This window comes from Micropterus salmoides, unplaced genomic scaffold (assembly GCF_014851395.1).
Source record: "Micropterus salmoides isolate LMB-PRFRI ecotype aquatic unplaced genomic scaffold, ASM1485139v1 Ms_hic_scaffold_12, whole genome shotgun sequence".
In the NCBI taxonomy this organism is placed as follows: domain Eukaryota; kingdom Metazoa; phylum Chordata; class Actinopteri; order Centrarchiformes; family Centrarchidae; genus Micropterus; species Micropterus salmoides.
Genome location: NW_024040263.1, coordinates 12,735,806 through 12,753,838, shown reverse-complemented (window position 1 = coordinate 12,753,838; position 18,033 = coordinate 12,735,806). Strand labels below are relative to the sequence as shown.

The 18,033-nt window shown below is 39.9% G+C and overlaps 1 protein-coding gene across 4 annotated transcripts in view; it reads left to right on the top strand.

Moving 5' to 3' along the window:
- cabp4 (calcium binding protein 4) overlaps window positions 1–17,996 on the top strand; it is a 28,595-nt gene extending 10,599 nt beyond the window's left edge. For 3 of the 4 annotated variants that reach the window (XM_038713419.1, XM_038713417.1, XM_038713418.1), the window contains exons 2-9: window positions 2,293–2,349; window positions 2,836–2,937; window positions 3,276–3,411; window positions 9,256–9,286; window positions 9,704–9,847; window positions 13,863–13,972; window positions 15,552–15,699; window positions 17,790–17,996. In XM_038713419.1, coding sequence (XP_038569347.1) covers window positions 2,294–2,349; window positions 2,836–2,937; window positions 3,276–3,411; window positions 9,256–9,286; window positions 9,704–9,847; window positions 13,863–13,972; window positions 15,552–15,699; window positions 17,790–17,818 — 756 coding nt within the window. In that variant the 5' untranslated portion in view covers window position 2,293 and the 3' untranslated portion in view covers window positions 17,819–17,996. The remainder of the gene's footprint in view (window positions 1–2,292; window positions 2,350–2,835; window positions 2,938–3,275; window positions 3,412–9,255; window positions 9,287–9,703; window positions 9,848–13,862; window positions 13,973–15,551; window positions 15,700–17,789) is intronic. The other variant, XM_038713420.1, reaches the window with a different exon arrangement.
- Window positions 17,997–18,033: the final 37 nt, after the last annotated feature.

The following is an 18,033-nucleotide window of genomic DNA, read 5'->3' as shown; positions in this document are numbered from 1 at the left end:
GAACAGTGTTAATGTGTGTGACTCACTTGAAACTTTCCTTTTACAAAGGAATATAACCGAACAAGATTTAGGTGTCCTCCAAAAGTCATGACCACTATCAGCGAATCAGTATGACGTCTATGGCTGTGTGTGTTTTGATGACGATTCACATCCAAATGCAGAAAAATATTTTCCTAAAAAATAACAGATCGAAAGGATTGTGCAACCTTGGTGGAGTAGTGACTTCTCTGAGTATTTTCTTCTCTGTCTGTTTTGTGTGTGTGTGTGTGTGTGTGTGTGGGCCTTGTTTGAATGTCATATGCAGTGGATCTCAGCACCCCTTCACTCCAGTGACTCTTAGAAAATATATTTAGAATATCCATTTAGTGATTAACCCCTAACGCTCCAACTAGGCCCATTCATTCACCTCCTACCACAACATAGTGGCTCTCCAGTGGAGCCTGCTCTCCATCATCAGCTGTGTTAGTTGTGTTTGTTTTAGCGCAGTCCACCTGGCCATCCATTTCATTACTTCAATTAGCGTGATTAGGATCTAAAATTGCTTGTGTCGGCTCAGTGATTGACAGCAATTGGCCACTTAGGGAGGAGAGCTGCAGACACACACGGTGCTGCTCAATGGCTTGTGCAGTGAAACGCGCATGTGTACAGTCTGTGTGTGTGCTTGTTTGTTTACCCTGATGGGAGTTGTGCTCACTGAAGACGAGAGCAATTCTTCAGGCAAACAATGTGAGACCACCACTATAGAAAGTCCAGATATCTTGCTTTACCCATGTGTGCAATGGGAAGGTTTTGGGGAGTGGAAGAGACAGGTGTGTGTGTGTGTGTGTGTGTGAGTGTGAGTGTGAGTGTGAGAGAGAGAGAGAGAGAGAGAGAGAGAGAGTTTGTACATAAATAAACCATTGCTGTACTATGGGCATAAGGTACAGTGTAGTATAGACTGATAAAATATAAAATATTTTAAAGGAATTCCACTACTGTACTCGTGCGTGTACATGAAAATTCCTCCCTTCTACCCCCGTACAGCTTAACATGCTTGTTGCCACCAGCATGTATCACATGCATACTGATTGTGTGAAAGCGTGACAGACAGGCGCTCACTCCTCAGTCATGGCACGTTTTGTTCAACCCAGTGGGAGTTGGGAATGCAGCTTGTTTGGTAGGGGCACATTTAACAGTCCAGTGTCATTTGGAAGACTGGCTGGTCTCTTCTCATTTCGGCCCTCGTGGTCTACATGACCCTAAGTAGCAACCGCTGGAGCAGATCTTTGGCATCTGTCTTCGCACCATTTCCGGGGCATCTGAGATGGCGAGTGAGGCGTTATGTTTATAGCACATCAGTCCGGCCGTTCATCATCAGGCACTGAAAGCCAGAACCGCTGAGGTCCATGACAGAACATTAATTTGCCTCTCAAACAGACAGCCATAAGTCTTTCCTCCTCCTCTGCAAGTCAAACACATGATTGAAAGAAATGGCAAGAAAGATGAATAAAAAAGGATCTTTCTTGCCATTTCTTTCTCTTCTCCATCTTCCTCTATCCCACACTCTTGTCAATCCACTTTTCATACCATTCTTCCTCTCTGAACCTTTGATCCATTCATCTGGACTGTTAATAGCTGTCCACCTACTGTCTGTCTTTGTGTATCATTTTGGATTAATTGTTTGGGTGTGTGTCCTCTTGTGCAAATTAATCTGTCTCTGAATTGGACTTGAGTGATTTCATAGTTTAAACAGCACCCTGTATCCATGTCTGGTGTTTTACAAACTGTAAAATAAATGTGTGGAATCATTGATCACATCATGAAAAAATACAATGGTTAAAGCTGCTCTAATCAGCTTTCATCAACCTCATTTTCTACAGCTGTAGTGAAATACCTCTAAACTGTTCACTGCCTGCCCAGCAATGAACTACAGATATAAAAAAGTTAGCAACTTGCTGATGAACATAGAAGGATTAATAGGATTTAGCAAACTAAAAAGCCTGATCTTTTCCTAAGGAGCAGCTAGAGACCAAAACCCAGAGCTAAAAGCAGAGCGAATACTTATATTCATCAAGTTGTCAGAAACATGACTGCAAATGAAAGCTAATGATGCTCCTTAACTGATGGATAATGATCTGTTGGTCTTATCTGATGGTGTTAATGCAGCTTTAATGTTGAACATCAGGGTATTTTGTCCAAAATGCATATTTAGCCATCAGGAATCTGACTCTTCTCTTTGTCTCTCTTCTCTCTTCTATTAGGCGATTTTCTTTTCCCCACACTCACATCCTTTTATGTTTTTCTTCCATCCAGTATGTCTGTGAAAACTTCAAAGGCAGGAGCAGAGAGTAGACCATCCTCTGCTGTCAGGTCAGTGAGATCTAACTAAAAGTAGTTAATAAAATTGATAGGGAATGAAAACAATCTGACACAATTTAATCAAAAGCTAAATCAAGAGGTTGCGAGCGTTAACCGGTAGTAATGATTAAACATCCGTCTAAATCACAATTTGGGGCTCCAGCATAAACAAGAGAGCTATCCATGTGTTAATTACACGGTAATGAGTGAGCAGGTTGTCGAGAGAAAGATGGACAGATGGTTTGGCCTGCTTCAGAAAGATTTTTTGTGTAATATAGAGTCGGTGAAACTTCCTAAAATCCAAACAATTGTCTCCCATTGCTGCTGCTGTCTTTTAGCAGTCTAAATCCGTCGTACCTTCCTCAACAGGATGGTCCAACCACATGACAAGCCACAAATTCAGGGTTGTTTTTATCGTTTAATTTTGAAAAAATAAGTTTTGATAATAATGAGACAATGAGTGCAATTTGAACTGATTAAGGCTTCTTTCTCTCCTAGCATGTCTCCACGAGTGGGAAGGGGAGCGTCGGCTGCCAGATCGGCTGCTACTGGGAGATTCAAAAACAAGGCCCTTCAGCTCAGCCTATCCAAGAAATTCTGGTTATTATCATCCTGTTTCTAATCAACATTGATTAGATCAAGGGGGAGTGGGTTGTATAGATTTGTGCACCCAATTAGTGCCATTGATCTGCAGCAAAACAAGCTTTCATAATTTCAAACTTATTCTCCTAAGAAACAGTTTTTTGAGTGACTTGACGTGATTGTACTGCTGACGTTTTTTAATATCACTCACAATTATTTCAAGGCAGGCCAGATTAGAGTAATCACACAAAAGGCACTTAAGTGTGTTTTGTTTAAGTAAGTTGAGGGGGGGAATGCAGGCCTGGCTTTTATGATGACAGCTCTCAACACTTGGCTCGCAAATGCACACTTCACAGCTCAAAGTCGCCCTTGGCCCAAGGGAAGGGCTCTGGTAGTGAGGACGAGACTCGTCGCAGCGGGAGAAGGAGCCTCAGCAACAGCTCGACTGTGGCCGCTGCCTACATCTCCTATCTCAATAAGCTCTTTGGACAGGTCAGTTTAACAGCACATTACTGCTCATACTAACATGCATGTTGTCACAGCCTTAACACACATGTTAGTCACTAGCAGGGTTACTCCAAAAAAGCATTCAAGCTTCCAGTCTTATAAAACCATCATCAGGGGCACGTGTCAGGAAACAGCAACTAATAAATAGCAGGTGTGCCAGCTGATTACTCAGTTGCATCAGTTAAGATTATGATGTCACAGGCCTAAAGTGCTTGTAGGATCTCTACATGCCACTACAAACACACAACTCTGTCTGCATCATGTAGATTGTTTCCTTATACATCTTCCTGTTGCTGAGAGACCGACCTCCCGTGAAGGAAAACAGCATCAGGTGTTTCAGCAAGTGCCACAAACTGACAAGTGTCAAAGCCCTCGAGCAGCCATAGCAATTATGAGTCTTGTCTGACTGAGCAAAGGAGGGAGTCAGTTGTTGTTACAGAGCGACCAAGTCGACAGAGAGAGAGGTCAGGGTGGATGGATGGGAACATCTGACTTTAACACGGAGGACCACTGTTCATATCCAATTTCCTTCCACGAGCCAGCGTTGATTTCTTTTACTCATGACCATGATTGTTCTTATGCAATTTTGCCCAATTACTATTTTATTTCATAATGTGCGAGATGTGTGAGAAATAGTTGGAAGAGACCGGCAAAGAAAGGTCGATATAGTGCAGGTTCATAGACTGAGCCACATCTAAAATAAATAACATTACATTGACTTTAAAGTAACACAGAATGGAGTTGGAAAATGGATCCATTTGTTCAGCTGATTCTAAGAGACAACTATCGACTGAGAATATAAACAGTGATTAGCTATTAGCTGTAGTGAACGAGGACTATCCGAAAATGATTGGGCTGTTGTCAAACTAGTAATTGCTGATAGGTCAAATGACGGTGAGAAGTAAATATCATTACCCACCCAGTTAAATTCAAACATGAAATCATCTGATCAGGGCTTTGGGCTGTTCTAAAACAAAAAAAACATCCTTTTGAAGAAGTCACACCAATAACTCCACTTCACAGATGATATACTGTCTGGACACTGGGCTGGCTTCCATTAATGCCTCGGTTGGTTCAAGTGAAGCTTTGGCTCTGTTCATGCCTGATACCCTGATCCTAGATTGCTGTAGGGCATCACAGAATATTTTGGAAAATGACAAATGCAAATGAGCCAACAAATCCAAACAGCTCAATGGCACCTTCACCAACATGAGTTGATTTATTTAGAGAGCAGTTTTTACAGTACACGTTTAACTGTGATATACTGTGTAATGATTTCTTTTGCCATACAGTATCTTCTACAGAAGAGGATTGGCATAGAAACTAATGAAAGTGGTATTTTTATCTGAGGTTCCCTCGATTGAAAAGAACACTTTGGCGATATAGTTATGTTTTTGTATGGAGGAAATGGATGTGGAACAGATCCAGGATGTTAATGAGACTTCCTTAAAGACTGTTTTGTCAAGGACACAACCCTGAATGGCAAATTCCCATTACATTAATTGGTGGGAAATTATTACAGGACTTAATGTTTAATGTTCTACTAAAATGAAAAAGCTAAAACATCACATGCAGAATTTACAAAACATTCAGTGCACCAGCATTATAACCTGAGATGTCAATATATTCAGGATACTAACTAACAAATGGTAGAGGCACTTGCATCAAGGAATTGACCATTTATAACGAATACATAACGAAAACGTTATGTAACAAACGGTTAGAAAGGGCTCTGCCCTTTGAGGGAGCTCTCAAAGACTTTGAGCAGAAACGAGGATTCAAGACTTTGAGCAGAAACGAGGATTCAGCAGGGAGAACTAAACTTAACAAATGCCCTGACAAGCATAAATGAACATTAACTCTTTGTTAAATCAACAATATCTAAGAAATAAGGAGGAGACTGGGATGGTGGAGGTAGTTGCAGAAGCAAACAATGTTGACATGAAGGTATGGACAGAGTAACAGAGAGACATACCTGGTTATAATGATCATGCTGTACACCTGCATGGATATGACCGGACCTTACTACCTACTTTATATGATACTTTTTCCATATTAAACCAAGATCGCAATCTTTCCCTAACCTTAACCAAGTGTTGCAAGTGCCATAACACAACCACTTAAAAAAAGGAGTTATAATGATGTAGTCACCAAATGTGTATATTGTATTGCAAAATCAGATATTTTAGCAGAAAACAAATAAAACAGGCTGTCACTTAACATTTTTACTGATTTGTTCAGTATCAACATTTTTTAACAAAATTTCGTTATGTTAAATGAAAATGTATTCCAGTTTTCTATTAGTTGTATACAAACACAATTTCTAGGAGACCAGGAAAATAAATCTAATTACTCCAAGAAAACTAAATGTTCCCTTGACTGTTTGTATCTTTATACATTTATATTATGTGCAAATCTCCCACCTTCAACCAAACATCATAATGTGTGAATTTGAGGGCTGAAGGGCTCAGTTCCCATCACAGAAGTGCTTATTCACACACAACACAATACATTTGTAAAAATTTCTGGGGCATTTGCCTTTATTTGTATACCACTCTAGAAAAATGCTCATTACTGTATAAGAATGATGATTGAGGCCCATTAGTCACTTGCATTCCTTTTTATTTTGTAGGTCCTAATACATGTTTAATTTCTTTTTCAGTTCTTATACAGCAAGCTTTCTAGAACTATATGGGATATTATTATTATTACTGGTGTTGGTGATATTATGTAGGATGAAGATTCTTTTAATCATAGTACTTTATGGATCACTGGTGAGATCTTATTACAAAACAGAGCCAAAAGCTTTTTCAAAAATGCCTTCGTCACAACAAAGGGATTTACTGTAAAAGATAACAGAAACATCTACACCAATGGGAGTTGTGTGCCTATGAACAGTTTAATGATGTTTCATAACTAGATTTCTTAATAACTAATTTCATTGTTTTAAAGCAAATTTTAAATTTATGGGAACTGAAAACCACTTCACAGTGACCTCGGGCTACTGTGGAGCCTCATTTCCACATCCTTCCCTGATGTACTACCTCACCTGCCATGACTGATCTGCCTTGTTTTACTGTGGCAGTCACTGGTTTGAATTTAATAGTAGCCAGGTAGAGAGGTCTGCATTGAATCCACGGGACAGATGACACGTTGTTTTGGTTGCCGCTGTGACACTGAGGCAGGGAGACCATCCACCCTGTAGCAATTCCTAATCCCTGCCTCAACACAAGTATTAATAACCCCCTTAGCCAGGTTCACTGTCAGCCCTCATTAGATCCAACCGAAGAAGGGGCCGGGAGAGACAAGTAGCGAACGACAAACAATTCGTGCATTTACATGTCAGAGCCACAGAAAGATGGATATGAAGCAAAATGCACTGCACTCATCAATGAGCAATATATGTGCATACTGTAACTGCATTTTGAAGTCTATTTTCTTTCTGAGGACCATATTTGTCTGTGTGAAGTATCCACATACCTCTCATATGTGTGCGTGCGTCAAGCTTACAAAGCAGTGAGCTGCTCAATGGGCTGTGTGAAGGCAATGAGAATGAAATTAACTGTTAATGGGCTCGTTCTGACGGATGACTTGAGAGTCTGCATGGCATGCTGTCTAATCCTCTCTGGTAAAAAAAAAAAATCCAATTAATGTGTTGACCTTGCTTTCTAAATATGCCCTTATAGACATGGGGATCCTGTGCAGGGTAATCAGCGGTTCTAGACTAACAACAGTGGGGTTTTTTTATACTGCAGCATCAAAAATCATAAAACTTAAGAGGTTTATATAAATCATAGGCAGAGTACACTTATAGTGACGTAACTCTTGATGCAATTGCATCCTGGCATTGCATGTGTTTCGAGTCTGCTGGCAATATTATACAGTGAATAATCATTTGAACGGCTGCCATGCGGAGACACTTCCAAATAATCCATGGGGTCCTCTCCTATTCCTAGCTATTGTGCACTTGAGCAGGATGACCTTGTATGATTTATGTATAAACCACCCTGAGTGCCAACATGTATTAAGAGGAAAATATTGCACTTCTCTGTGCATTTCAGTTCCACTGCTGCTCTGATTTGCCTTTTTAACTCTCTATTTTTCTTAAATAAAGTTGAAATAAAGTTATGGAAATAGACACTTGATTGAAAGCAAAGGTCCAACACATAATTGTAAGAGCGTAGAAGAAAGGTGAGCATTACCAAAGGCAAAGGTAAAATTAAAACAATTTTAGCATAAGGTTGTTTCCTCCATATCATACTTGAACAATGCAACTTTCTTTTTTTCATCCAACACCATAAGAAAATAACTGCTATAGCAATCACATAAATGTGATGCGGTAAAAAGTGCAACATTTCCCTCTGAAATATAGCAAAATAAAATTGAAATACTGTACATGGATACACACAATTTGTTACTTCCACCACTCAAGTTCTGAATTCAATTGACCCTCTATTATTCCTTATTATATGAAAGTGAGGAAGAAAAAGCCCACAGCAAATTTCTGTACTTGGTGCTCGCAATAATGAGCGCCTTTATAAGCTTGTGTGTCAGTCTTGTTCCTTTGAACTTATAGATATCCTCAGGCTTGCGGCGTCTTTGTGCTAAGCGATATCTCCATATGTCAGGCTCAGTTGCTCCATACGAAGATGACTGAGTTTGCATGTTTCTTGTTTCCCCTGTGGATGTGACGAGGATTCTGTGGAAGAGTTGCACATTGCTTGAAAGCGAGTCAAGATGCGAGTGAAGATGCTGCTGGAACAGGCATGATTTGTAAAAAGGCATCTTGCTAAAGGCACATTATTTATTATGTCTCATTGCTTTTAAAGATGATTCATTTGATTTCATGATCTTTTAATATCTTTACATATGTTAATTCACATTTACATGGTTTCAAATGTGCTCATTAGAATATTGTTTCAAGGACTGATGCATGAATTATGTGACAACATGTTTTGTTTCCCCCTACAATATGAGCACATTTATGACCCAGACCTCTAAGCTCATCCATTTCATGTGTTGTGACTTTGTCTGAGCATATGCATTTGTACAGTATTTCAACTGATAACCCAATTAGAATGTGTTTTTATCATAACTGTCTGTCTGCAACCAGTGGAATACATTAAAATATTACTACCTTAGCACACCAAATTTCACTGTGATCCATTATATTTAATGACTAAATATGAGTTTTGTTGGCTCCTAGCATTGCCTCAACTTCCCAGAAAACAGAAAATGGGAGTGAAAGAGGGAGAAAGGGAGGAAAAGATCATCCTGAGCAAATGTCAAAACAGGGCAGAGAATACTAAATGTTTCACACACGTCCATCTGCAAATACTATGTCTTGTGTCTACGTGTTTGTGTGTGTGTGTGTGTGTGTGTATCTGTGTCTTAGTTTGCATGTATCTGTGCTTTTTGCGACAGTGACAATGTTTGTGCAACTCACTGTCACATGGTTGCGCGTGGGTGTGTAATTTGTATGCATACAGACTGAGCTTATGCTACGTGTCCCTCAGGATGCTACGGATGTTGAGTGTGTGTGTGTGTGTGCGCACGCACGCGCATGTAGGAGTGTGTGGCATTGTATCATTCTGCAAATTAGAAAGACATGTCGCTGGGTGAAATCCCATTAGAGTTTACTGTCAGAATGCGGCAGTGTTGACATGATATGCATGTTATTCTAATTAAGTAGTCAAAAACAGATTATCACTGGATATTTCTCAGGAGAATTTGCTGTTTTAAAGCCACCCTGATTTCACATCCCGTCCTCCAATGCTGTCTTGTAATTATTTCCACTCTTTTTTTCTTTCTTTCTTCTTTGCTCCATAGGAGAGAGAGCTGATGCCAGAGGAGTTAGATGGTAAGACGTTGCTGGTGTAATTGCAATGCACGCACGTGATAAATCACTAGTCAACTGCATTGCAGATTTATCAGTGGCATTGATATTTTCTCCTGTTAAGCTCGCTCACCTTTGTGATTTATGTAATTTAAGGTTTCTCAGACTGCCTTGAAATGTTGTTTGCCAATGACCTAGAGCAACAAAATCAATTAAAACAACATAACTTGCTGCTCTTGAGAGCTGGCTGTATTTCTGTCTGCTGGAGTCAACAACTTACAGATAACTTAAAACTTTCTTCAAAGTGTAACTTTTAGTTACACACTTATCAGTGCACACCTTGTGTGTCTGTACGTGTGTGTGTTTTACTCTTGGGAAAAATATGTTACCCTACTTTACGGTTAGTTGCCATTGCTGTAATTTGTTTGTCTTTTCTGGCAGAGCTGCAGGAGGCCTTTAAGGAATTTGACTACGACGCGGATGGCTTCATCCATTACAAAGACATCGCAGACTGCATGAGGACTATGGGCTACATGCCTACAGAGATGGAGCTCATCGAGATCATCCAGCAAATCAAGATGAAATGTGTGTATTAATCAGGATGTGTGTATGTGTGGGTAAAATTTTCATTTCTTCCTCAGTGGTCAAAGCATGTGTGCATGATTGATGGGTCTCTCTGATGTGAGCAGGTGTGAATGCTTGATAAATGTGTCTGTGTGTGTTGCACAAACACTTATGCTTGCATACGTACACATTCTTTCCTATGAGACTGTGAGGAGCTGATGTATGTCTTTGAAGTTGGGGACATTAAAGACATTTTAGCAGACTGATTAATGGCCCTCCCACGGCAGGTGCAGGGGTGCGTGAGTGTGAGTCGGCATAAAGAAGTGTGTGTGTCTTAATGAGCGTGTGTTTGCTGTCTTCTCTGAATGATCAAGTATAGATCTTACCTCTTCACTGAGGCCTATGGGCTTTAATCTCCCCTGGCCTCTCCCCTGGCTACGGCTCTCCTTTACTCCTTCAGGTCTCTGTGCCTGCACTACCAGGGTACTGCAGCTAATGTTGAAGTTACTGCAGCCCCAGTAGCAAACATATCAGTCATTTTCGGCATCTGTACAAAGAATTTTTTATTTTTTTAGCCCATAACGCAAGAAACAGAGAGCAGAGGGGGTGGGGGCTAGTACGAGATGTGATTGGGCCAGCACAATGTCAGGATAGAAAATTACCCAATGGGCCACTGTTCATGCTTTATGGGCCAGTCGTTGGCAACAGTTATATAAATGAGTAATTTACGTTACATCGGCCCCAAAGGTTCGTTGGTCATAGGCCTACCGGGCATTTGCCCAGCAAAAGCCACCTTGAACCAGCGTAAAAACTAAATTGAAGAAGTTTATTTGAATGTCATTTCCATCAAACTTTTCTAATGTCATACTTCAAAATTAGTATTAAAACACTGATAGAAACATGACTATTGATGGGTGTAATAACAGGTGAAAGAGAGCACACCTCTAACCACACACATCAGTGACTATGGGTGTGGTCAGACATGCAAGAGACATGAAACTTTCAACCAAAGAGGGCAGTGAAACTGTTTTTCAGCCTGCTCCAAACTCTTCACTACCACTTCTTCAAAAAACACTTGTGCCAGCAACTTGTAAGCTATAGTGCAACTTTGTTTAGTTTATCTCTCATTCCCCTGCTGGTGCTCAGCCTGCCAGGTGCTGTCAATCAAACACCGGCACACTCCTCCATGTATTTTAATATTTATTGTTCAAGAGACATCTATATGTATATGTGCCTGATTTGTAAAATACCAAAAACTCCGGATCAATTTATACACTAGTGTAACGTAGCATTGAAACCAGAAGACAATACCAATAATAATGAGCAAACTTTTGAACTTTGTGTCCTCAGTGTAATTGTTTGGCCACAAAAACAGTGATATGACATTGGATACAGTGAGGCAGTGTTCCTCAACTGGGATCCTCAGGCACCGGAGTGCAGCTGGCTTCTCTCCTACTACCTAGTTAATTAGATTCACCTGGAGTCCCTGGTGTAAATAATTTCCTGATTAGATGGTTAGAATGAAAACAGCAAGGATCTTGATACCCAGGATTGTGAGAGCCTCTGCTACATCAACCTCACATAAAAGTCCCATTAATATCGCCATCTGATGTGCACCGTTGCAAGACGTGACAGAACACAAAGCATAAACAACTGTTGTTTAAGCCTACAGAGCCCACATTTATGTCAAGATTTCCAAAAATACCAAAAACATCATGCTGAATTACAAGGAAGTATGTATACAATGACTCATATTTCATTGCTACGATACCATTTGATGTGATGTTGCAGCCATAAAAATTATGTCTCAGATTTGAATTTAAGGCTTTACACACTAGAAGGTCATATCTCTGCCTTAAAGGAGAACCTTTAGAACATCAGGGCTTTGGTTGTGGTTACTGCATTTTATATTTTATGCTATGTTTCAGACTGTGTAATATAAATTATTCATCTGTTCAATGATGCCTTAATTTGACCCACAAGGTAGAAAAGGATTTAGACCTTCCTTACTTAATCTCTAACATAATCCCTATACAGCCATTAATACCATGAAATTCAGTCTTTCTTATATAACTAGCATTGCATTATCAATTAAAAATAATAATCATCTCCTAAGACTTTTGCGAGAATTCTTCTTCTCCATGATTATAGACTGACCCACTTAAGGCTTAAGAAATTTTTCAAAGCAGTGTCACGAATCCCCCACAGACTGCTGCGCCACAAGGGTAAAGCCAGTCAGCCAAAATATTGTACCGCACCTTGAGGCAAGTATGAAAATTGCTTGCTAACTCAAAAATCACAGAATTAATGGTCTTTTATTTCAGAATCCTTCAGCTGCTGTTGTAACCAGTACATGACAGCTTGAGCCATTAGTTTCCTGATTCAGCACCATTAAAAGTTTTTCATGTTGTTTTCCATGCAAGCAGAGTTTGCTATGGTTTGATTCTCATCCCCAACAGTCATGAGACTCTGAGCACTGATTAAATTTTTTTAACCACAAAATGACAGCATGGCTTTATTGAAGTTGTCTTTCACATCCGCCAAGGCCCTGATAATGAAAACAGGCCGAGCCTATTGGTCTACACTATCAAATAAGCCTGTCTTTTGTTCAACTAATAACATGGGCCTTTCCATTGTATCAGTCTGTTTTGATAATTACCATGGGGATCAAACAAAACAAAGCTGGTTCTAACTGGGTTGAAGGAAACATAATGAGCACATAGCAGAATGCATTGTTATGGCCTCCATGCACCAAATACATTCATAAACATTTCATAGACAGGCTTGGTATTAAGTCAGGAAAGGCGAAGTGCATTACTACTAAGTACTTCATACATACATACTACATGTTAATTACAGTATTGAGGTACTGTAGTTGCACTGATATTTGTACATTTTACTCCACTACATTTATTTGAAAGCTACAATTACCTCATTGACGTGTATTTACGAATTTAATTTAAGATACATTGAACCTGTAAAAAGTCCATGACTGAAACATTGATTTTTAAATTTAAAAAACACTACCTGTAACTGTGTATGCTCAAAACAAACAACATTGTACGACATGTTGTCCAACCACAAAGTCGAGTTTAAAAGCTGACCGTCATGGAAAAGTGCAAGACATTAAAATCTTTTAAATATGAGGATAATGGCACATACTTTCCTGAAAGGCTTTCATTGTGTTGCACGTCCCCACATATGGCCAACCACTGCATGACGTGGACATGACTGCTGGATTGTGACTTTTAAATTGTTAGACGGTGCCATTCAGCTTTTACATACGTTTACTTAAGCACATTTTGCACCTAACACATTCATACTTTTTCTTAATTAAATTGCTGAATATGTTGTTGCTACATTTACTTAAATCATCTCTAATCAATATTTTCATATTAAGAATTGATCAAATTACTACATGTAGCCAAATGTGAAAGCAGGTGCTCTGTGATGAACTCACTGAGAGTCATCACCAACCCTGCAGTGCCTTTCAGCTCTTAAGGTTTTCAAGGCCCACAATTTTACTGTTTTGGTTTTTATGCTTACCTCTCTCATTAACATTGTTTTTAGCTTCAGCAGGCAACTTTTTTTCCTGTGAAAAACCCCACTGTACGTGACCTGTCCAGCTGCAAGTAATCAACTAGCAGGTGGACACAGTGCATCATTTAGATACTAAAGAGCCAGATGTTTGTTTCATGAGTTGATGGAGACCAAAACAGAGATAGAAGGAGAGTGCATATTGGACTTAAACATGACTCCAAATGAATGCTAAAGTTACTCTGTGTTTACAGCATGTGTAAAAAAGCAACGGTTTGCTAACATGTTCATCATAATGACTTTACAAGGTGACATATAGGCAGATATACACTATAGAAGAACTGTATGCGCTGATATCCTCTGCCACTATATTGCTTAATGCTTGAATCCATATGTGTTGCATAAACACTCCAGGGAGAAATAGAAGTTATAACTTAGCATTCAACCTGTGCATGTGTGTGTGTCTGAATCTATGTGTGTGTCCTCTGACTTTCTGCAGGGGGTGGTCATGTAGACTTTGATGATTTCTGTGAGCTAATGGGGCCAAGGATGCTGGCTGAGACGGCTCATATGGTCGGGCTGAAGGAGCTCCGCTGTGCCTTCAAACAGGTAAGGGGTGCCCAGCTGGAAACTCTAAAGAAGTCTGACTTCAATTAAGTGAAAGGGGCCTGGTAATGATGACAGTACTTTGAAGTGTGCAACAGGACCTTTCCTTTGAAAGTGCCAAGAGTACATGGCTCTTATTTTTAAAAAAGTCCAATGGAAGAGGGGAAACCGGCTATGCATACAGAAGAAAAGGGGGTGGGAAAACATTGATATTGATTTGTGTTTATGAGGCCTGGTTCCTTCCATCCAAATTTGTCTCACCTGTTAATTCGTCTCACCTGGTGCCTCATTAGTCTGGAGGAAATACCTATTGAGTTTGCTGTCTTTGACGCCAATACAGACTCAGGTACAAGAGTGCAGAAATGATTGTCCCCCAAAGCCAAGCGTGTGGTGTGACGTAGTCTCTTACCCAGCAAAACAAATGAGGTGATCATTTTATTTATATAAGCACAGCTTCACACACCTGGGTGCTTCCATTTAATAAGGCATGATAGTTTTTAATGGTAAATGGTAATGCACATCATCACTGCAAAACAGTGATGATGTGCTCTAAATGTTTATACTGAAAACATACCAGAGTATACAATATGCTACTGGAATTAATTTATCTATATTATAGATTTAGCCTCATGCATTTAGTTTTTGGCTCCTATGAAAAGCAAGCCACTGTGAAATTATTTATGCCAATAAAGTGATGGCAAATAGATATTCAAATTCTGTATTTATCAGTAATAGTATGTAAAATGTGCTTTCTACATAGAATTATTGATCAAAAATTACTGTTTGGAGCTATACAGCAAATTTTGTCAGTTAAATAACCAGGGGGGCTACTGGATAGATCAAGCTTTTATCAAAGCTTGTAGGCAAGACACCAAAAGCATCACTCCTCTACATAAAAGGTTTTAAAAGTAGATGCTGCTCTGTTAATAGATCAGACATATTAAGGTTTTTAACTGTGTCCTCTATTTTGAGAATGCAAGCTTATCTGGCATTGTATCTGGATTTTATTCAACCCACGTCAAGGTCCTGCGTGGCGCTGTGAAAGGCCAGAAATTCACATGTTCTGACATTTGAATCCATTTGTGGAGAATAATGAATAACTTCTCAACTCTAATACTTCTGAACAGAAACTTCTGAAACTTGAGAGCAGGCATCTCTCTGAACATTTTCAACTCCTCATAGTTGTTCTCACTTCACTAGTCTACTAACACCTCATCAGTCAGCATTGCCTCATCTGCAGACACAAGCTGTTTTCAGACTTCCAGGGATCTTGTGCAGCCATGTTGTAACTATTTAGCCTACTGTAAATGTGAAACTCAATTTTGACTTTAAATATTTTTGCATGAACGTCTTTGTCTGTTTATATTTATTTCCATCTTTGTTCCTCCTCTACTCATTACATCATAGTGTATGCAGTCTCTCTTCACCCTCTTCAATAGCCCAGAAACATGTAACGTTGTTTGTTCATTCTGTGTTCCTTGTCTCGCCTCTCTTCACCTATGATCTCTTTAGTTTACTTTCCTTACTCACTACATGCTCATGTCCCCACCTTCTTGCTCTCCATTAACTGTACACGTTGCAGTTTGACTGTGATGGCGATGGAAAGATCACGATTGATGAGCTAAAGGAGGGCACAAAGACCCTTCTGGGGGAGAAGCTGAAGAAAGGCGAGCTGGAGGAGATCCTCTCTGACATTGACCTCAACAAAGACGGCAACATTGACTTTGATGGTGAGTGGTTGGGGATCTGAGGGGAGAAATATATGCGAGGAAAGTGGATAGGCTCCAGGCAAGGTGTGAGAGGACATTAAAACAATTAATAAAAACAATGATTAAACACTGAGACAGGGGTGCGGATGGTGTACAGTATCCCACTCAGGGCTAATTGCAGGCTACCCCAGGGGGCACTTCTGCAGTTGCCAGAGGGAACGTGGAAATTCCCAATCAAAATTTAACTAACTCAACTAAAAAGAAGAAATTGTGATTTGATAAGAGAAATGTCCACATATTTGTGTTGAGGAGGAAAATAAAGAGCTATTCCAACAAGTGTTCCTGATGAGTCAGTTGCAGTTGAGTGCGTGAATTTAGCAAGCAGAGAAGTCGAAACAGTTAACTAAAAGTAATGGATAAAACGCTCAATGCTGTGGAGTAATAAACAGATTAAATGGTACAAGGTATAGATAAACTCTTGAAATAGTAAGCTAAATTAATGTATAGTCAAATAGCCTGCTAAAATGAATGGTTAAAATAGTTAGGGTGGATGGATTGAAAGAGTTAGCTATAGGTATTGATACACAGTGGAAATGGTTAGCTTAAGGTATTGATAGACAGCTTAAATAGCTAAAATGAATGGATGTATTGTCATGTCAGTTTTTTGCTAATCTAGTAGTAGCCTAATAGCTTCTATTTTATAATTTAAAGCATTTGGCACAGTACAGTTACATCCAGTTTGGAATAAATTTTTACACATTTGGAACATGACAAATGTGGTGCCGGTGAAGGGGATACTTCAGCTCATCAGACTTAAAATGTTGGGAACTGCTGGTGTACAGGAGGGAAGAGCGAACTACAGAGGACAATGAAGAGGGTTCAGTGAATCTAGCTGGAATGGGTTGAGGATGAAGGGGACAAGAGGAGAAAATTAGTAAGAAATGAGGCGGGAAGAGGGTGAGATGAGAAAGCGGGGGGTGGTGGTTAAGTCAAGGTGGGTTGGTTGGAAGGCCTGTCCAATTTAATCAGAAGTGCATTAAGCCAATCAATACACATGCCTGGACACCTGTCACATGTTACACAAAGAACTCACATGGTTGGACAGCTCAAGGACAGAAATGTCATTTCATGTTACCTTGCAGGCAAATCAACCATACCGTGGGACACAATCACACACATATCAACACCATGCATGATGGTGCGATTATAGCCTGCAGCACACAAAGGGCTTAGAGGTCCTGTTTGTTTTGTCTCAGCAATCCAATCGATTACAATTATTGGGGACAGGTATGTCAGCCTCAGAGGGGATCAATAAGCTGGTGCTGCTCCTTACCATCAATTAGCCCCTGGGGCAGCGTTTGAGTGTATGTGTCCAGTTTAGCCACATGGGCAGAAAACACAGGAGATCGCTCTGAATATCCAGGTGGCAGGTCAAACTCAAGTGTTAGGAGGACTGAGCTGCTTTTCCGCTCAGTTTACTTCTTTTTATAGAAAATGGTTAGAGGAGTGAGTGTCTCAAGAGATAATGTAAGTGTGTTAATCTGGAATTATCTTCAGTACTCAGTCGATCAATAGATTCTCACCTACAATCAGACGTCTTTGAGAGCGAAGCGCTTGAGGAAGTCAATGGGAAATGGAAGACATGATTGACTGGATGGATTTAAGGACTCCTGCCTCAAGCGATCTACAGCTAGGTGTCATTGACAGGACATATCAATAGCTGTCTTGATTGACAAGTGGATCTACTGTATTGTGTACAGCCAGCTGAAACAAGTCGTAATCAGTCTGAATATGAGTCTGGAAACTGTCAGTCAGCATATTGGAGTTAACATTTTTACATTTAGGACTGGGTTTAATACCTATCCAGAAAATGTGTTTCAACAACAGAAGATAAACAAAACTGCCATTGACCTTTTCCTGTTTATTCTCTGACGTGTCACTGTTTAATTTTTCATCAACCTGGTGATAATGGAAACATTTTGGTCATAACATCTGTTAGTTTCCTGTGCAATGTCACGTGGGCTGATCATGATGCAGCTGCATCCCATGCTGTCCTCTTATGATATTAGATTGTCAGTAGTCCTTATCCGCTGATATCTCTCCCTCTACAGAGTTTGTTATGATGCTTTCTGCACGATGACCTCTGATGGAATAAGATGGAGCATGCAACACTGGACTTGTGGTGTAGGCTACCAACTCATCAACACTGGCTTCTTCCTGCTGTGTAATTCTTTTTCTGTGACATTCCATATTTGAAATGTCTGATTGTAAAAAGAGATCTGTGTATATTCTCGGAATAAAAGTTGTGGTTGAGTAAGTGCGGAGGGTAAAGGGTGAGTTATGAAACACTATAAC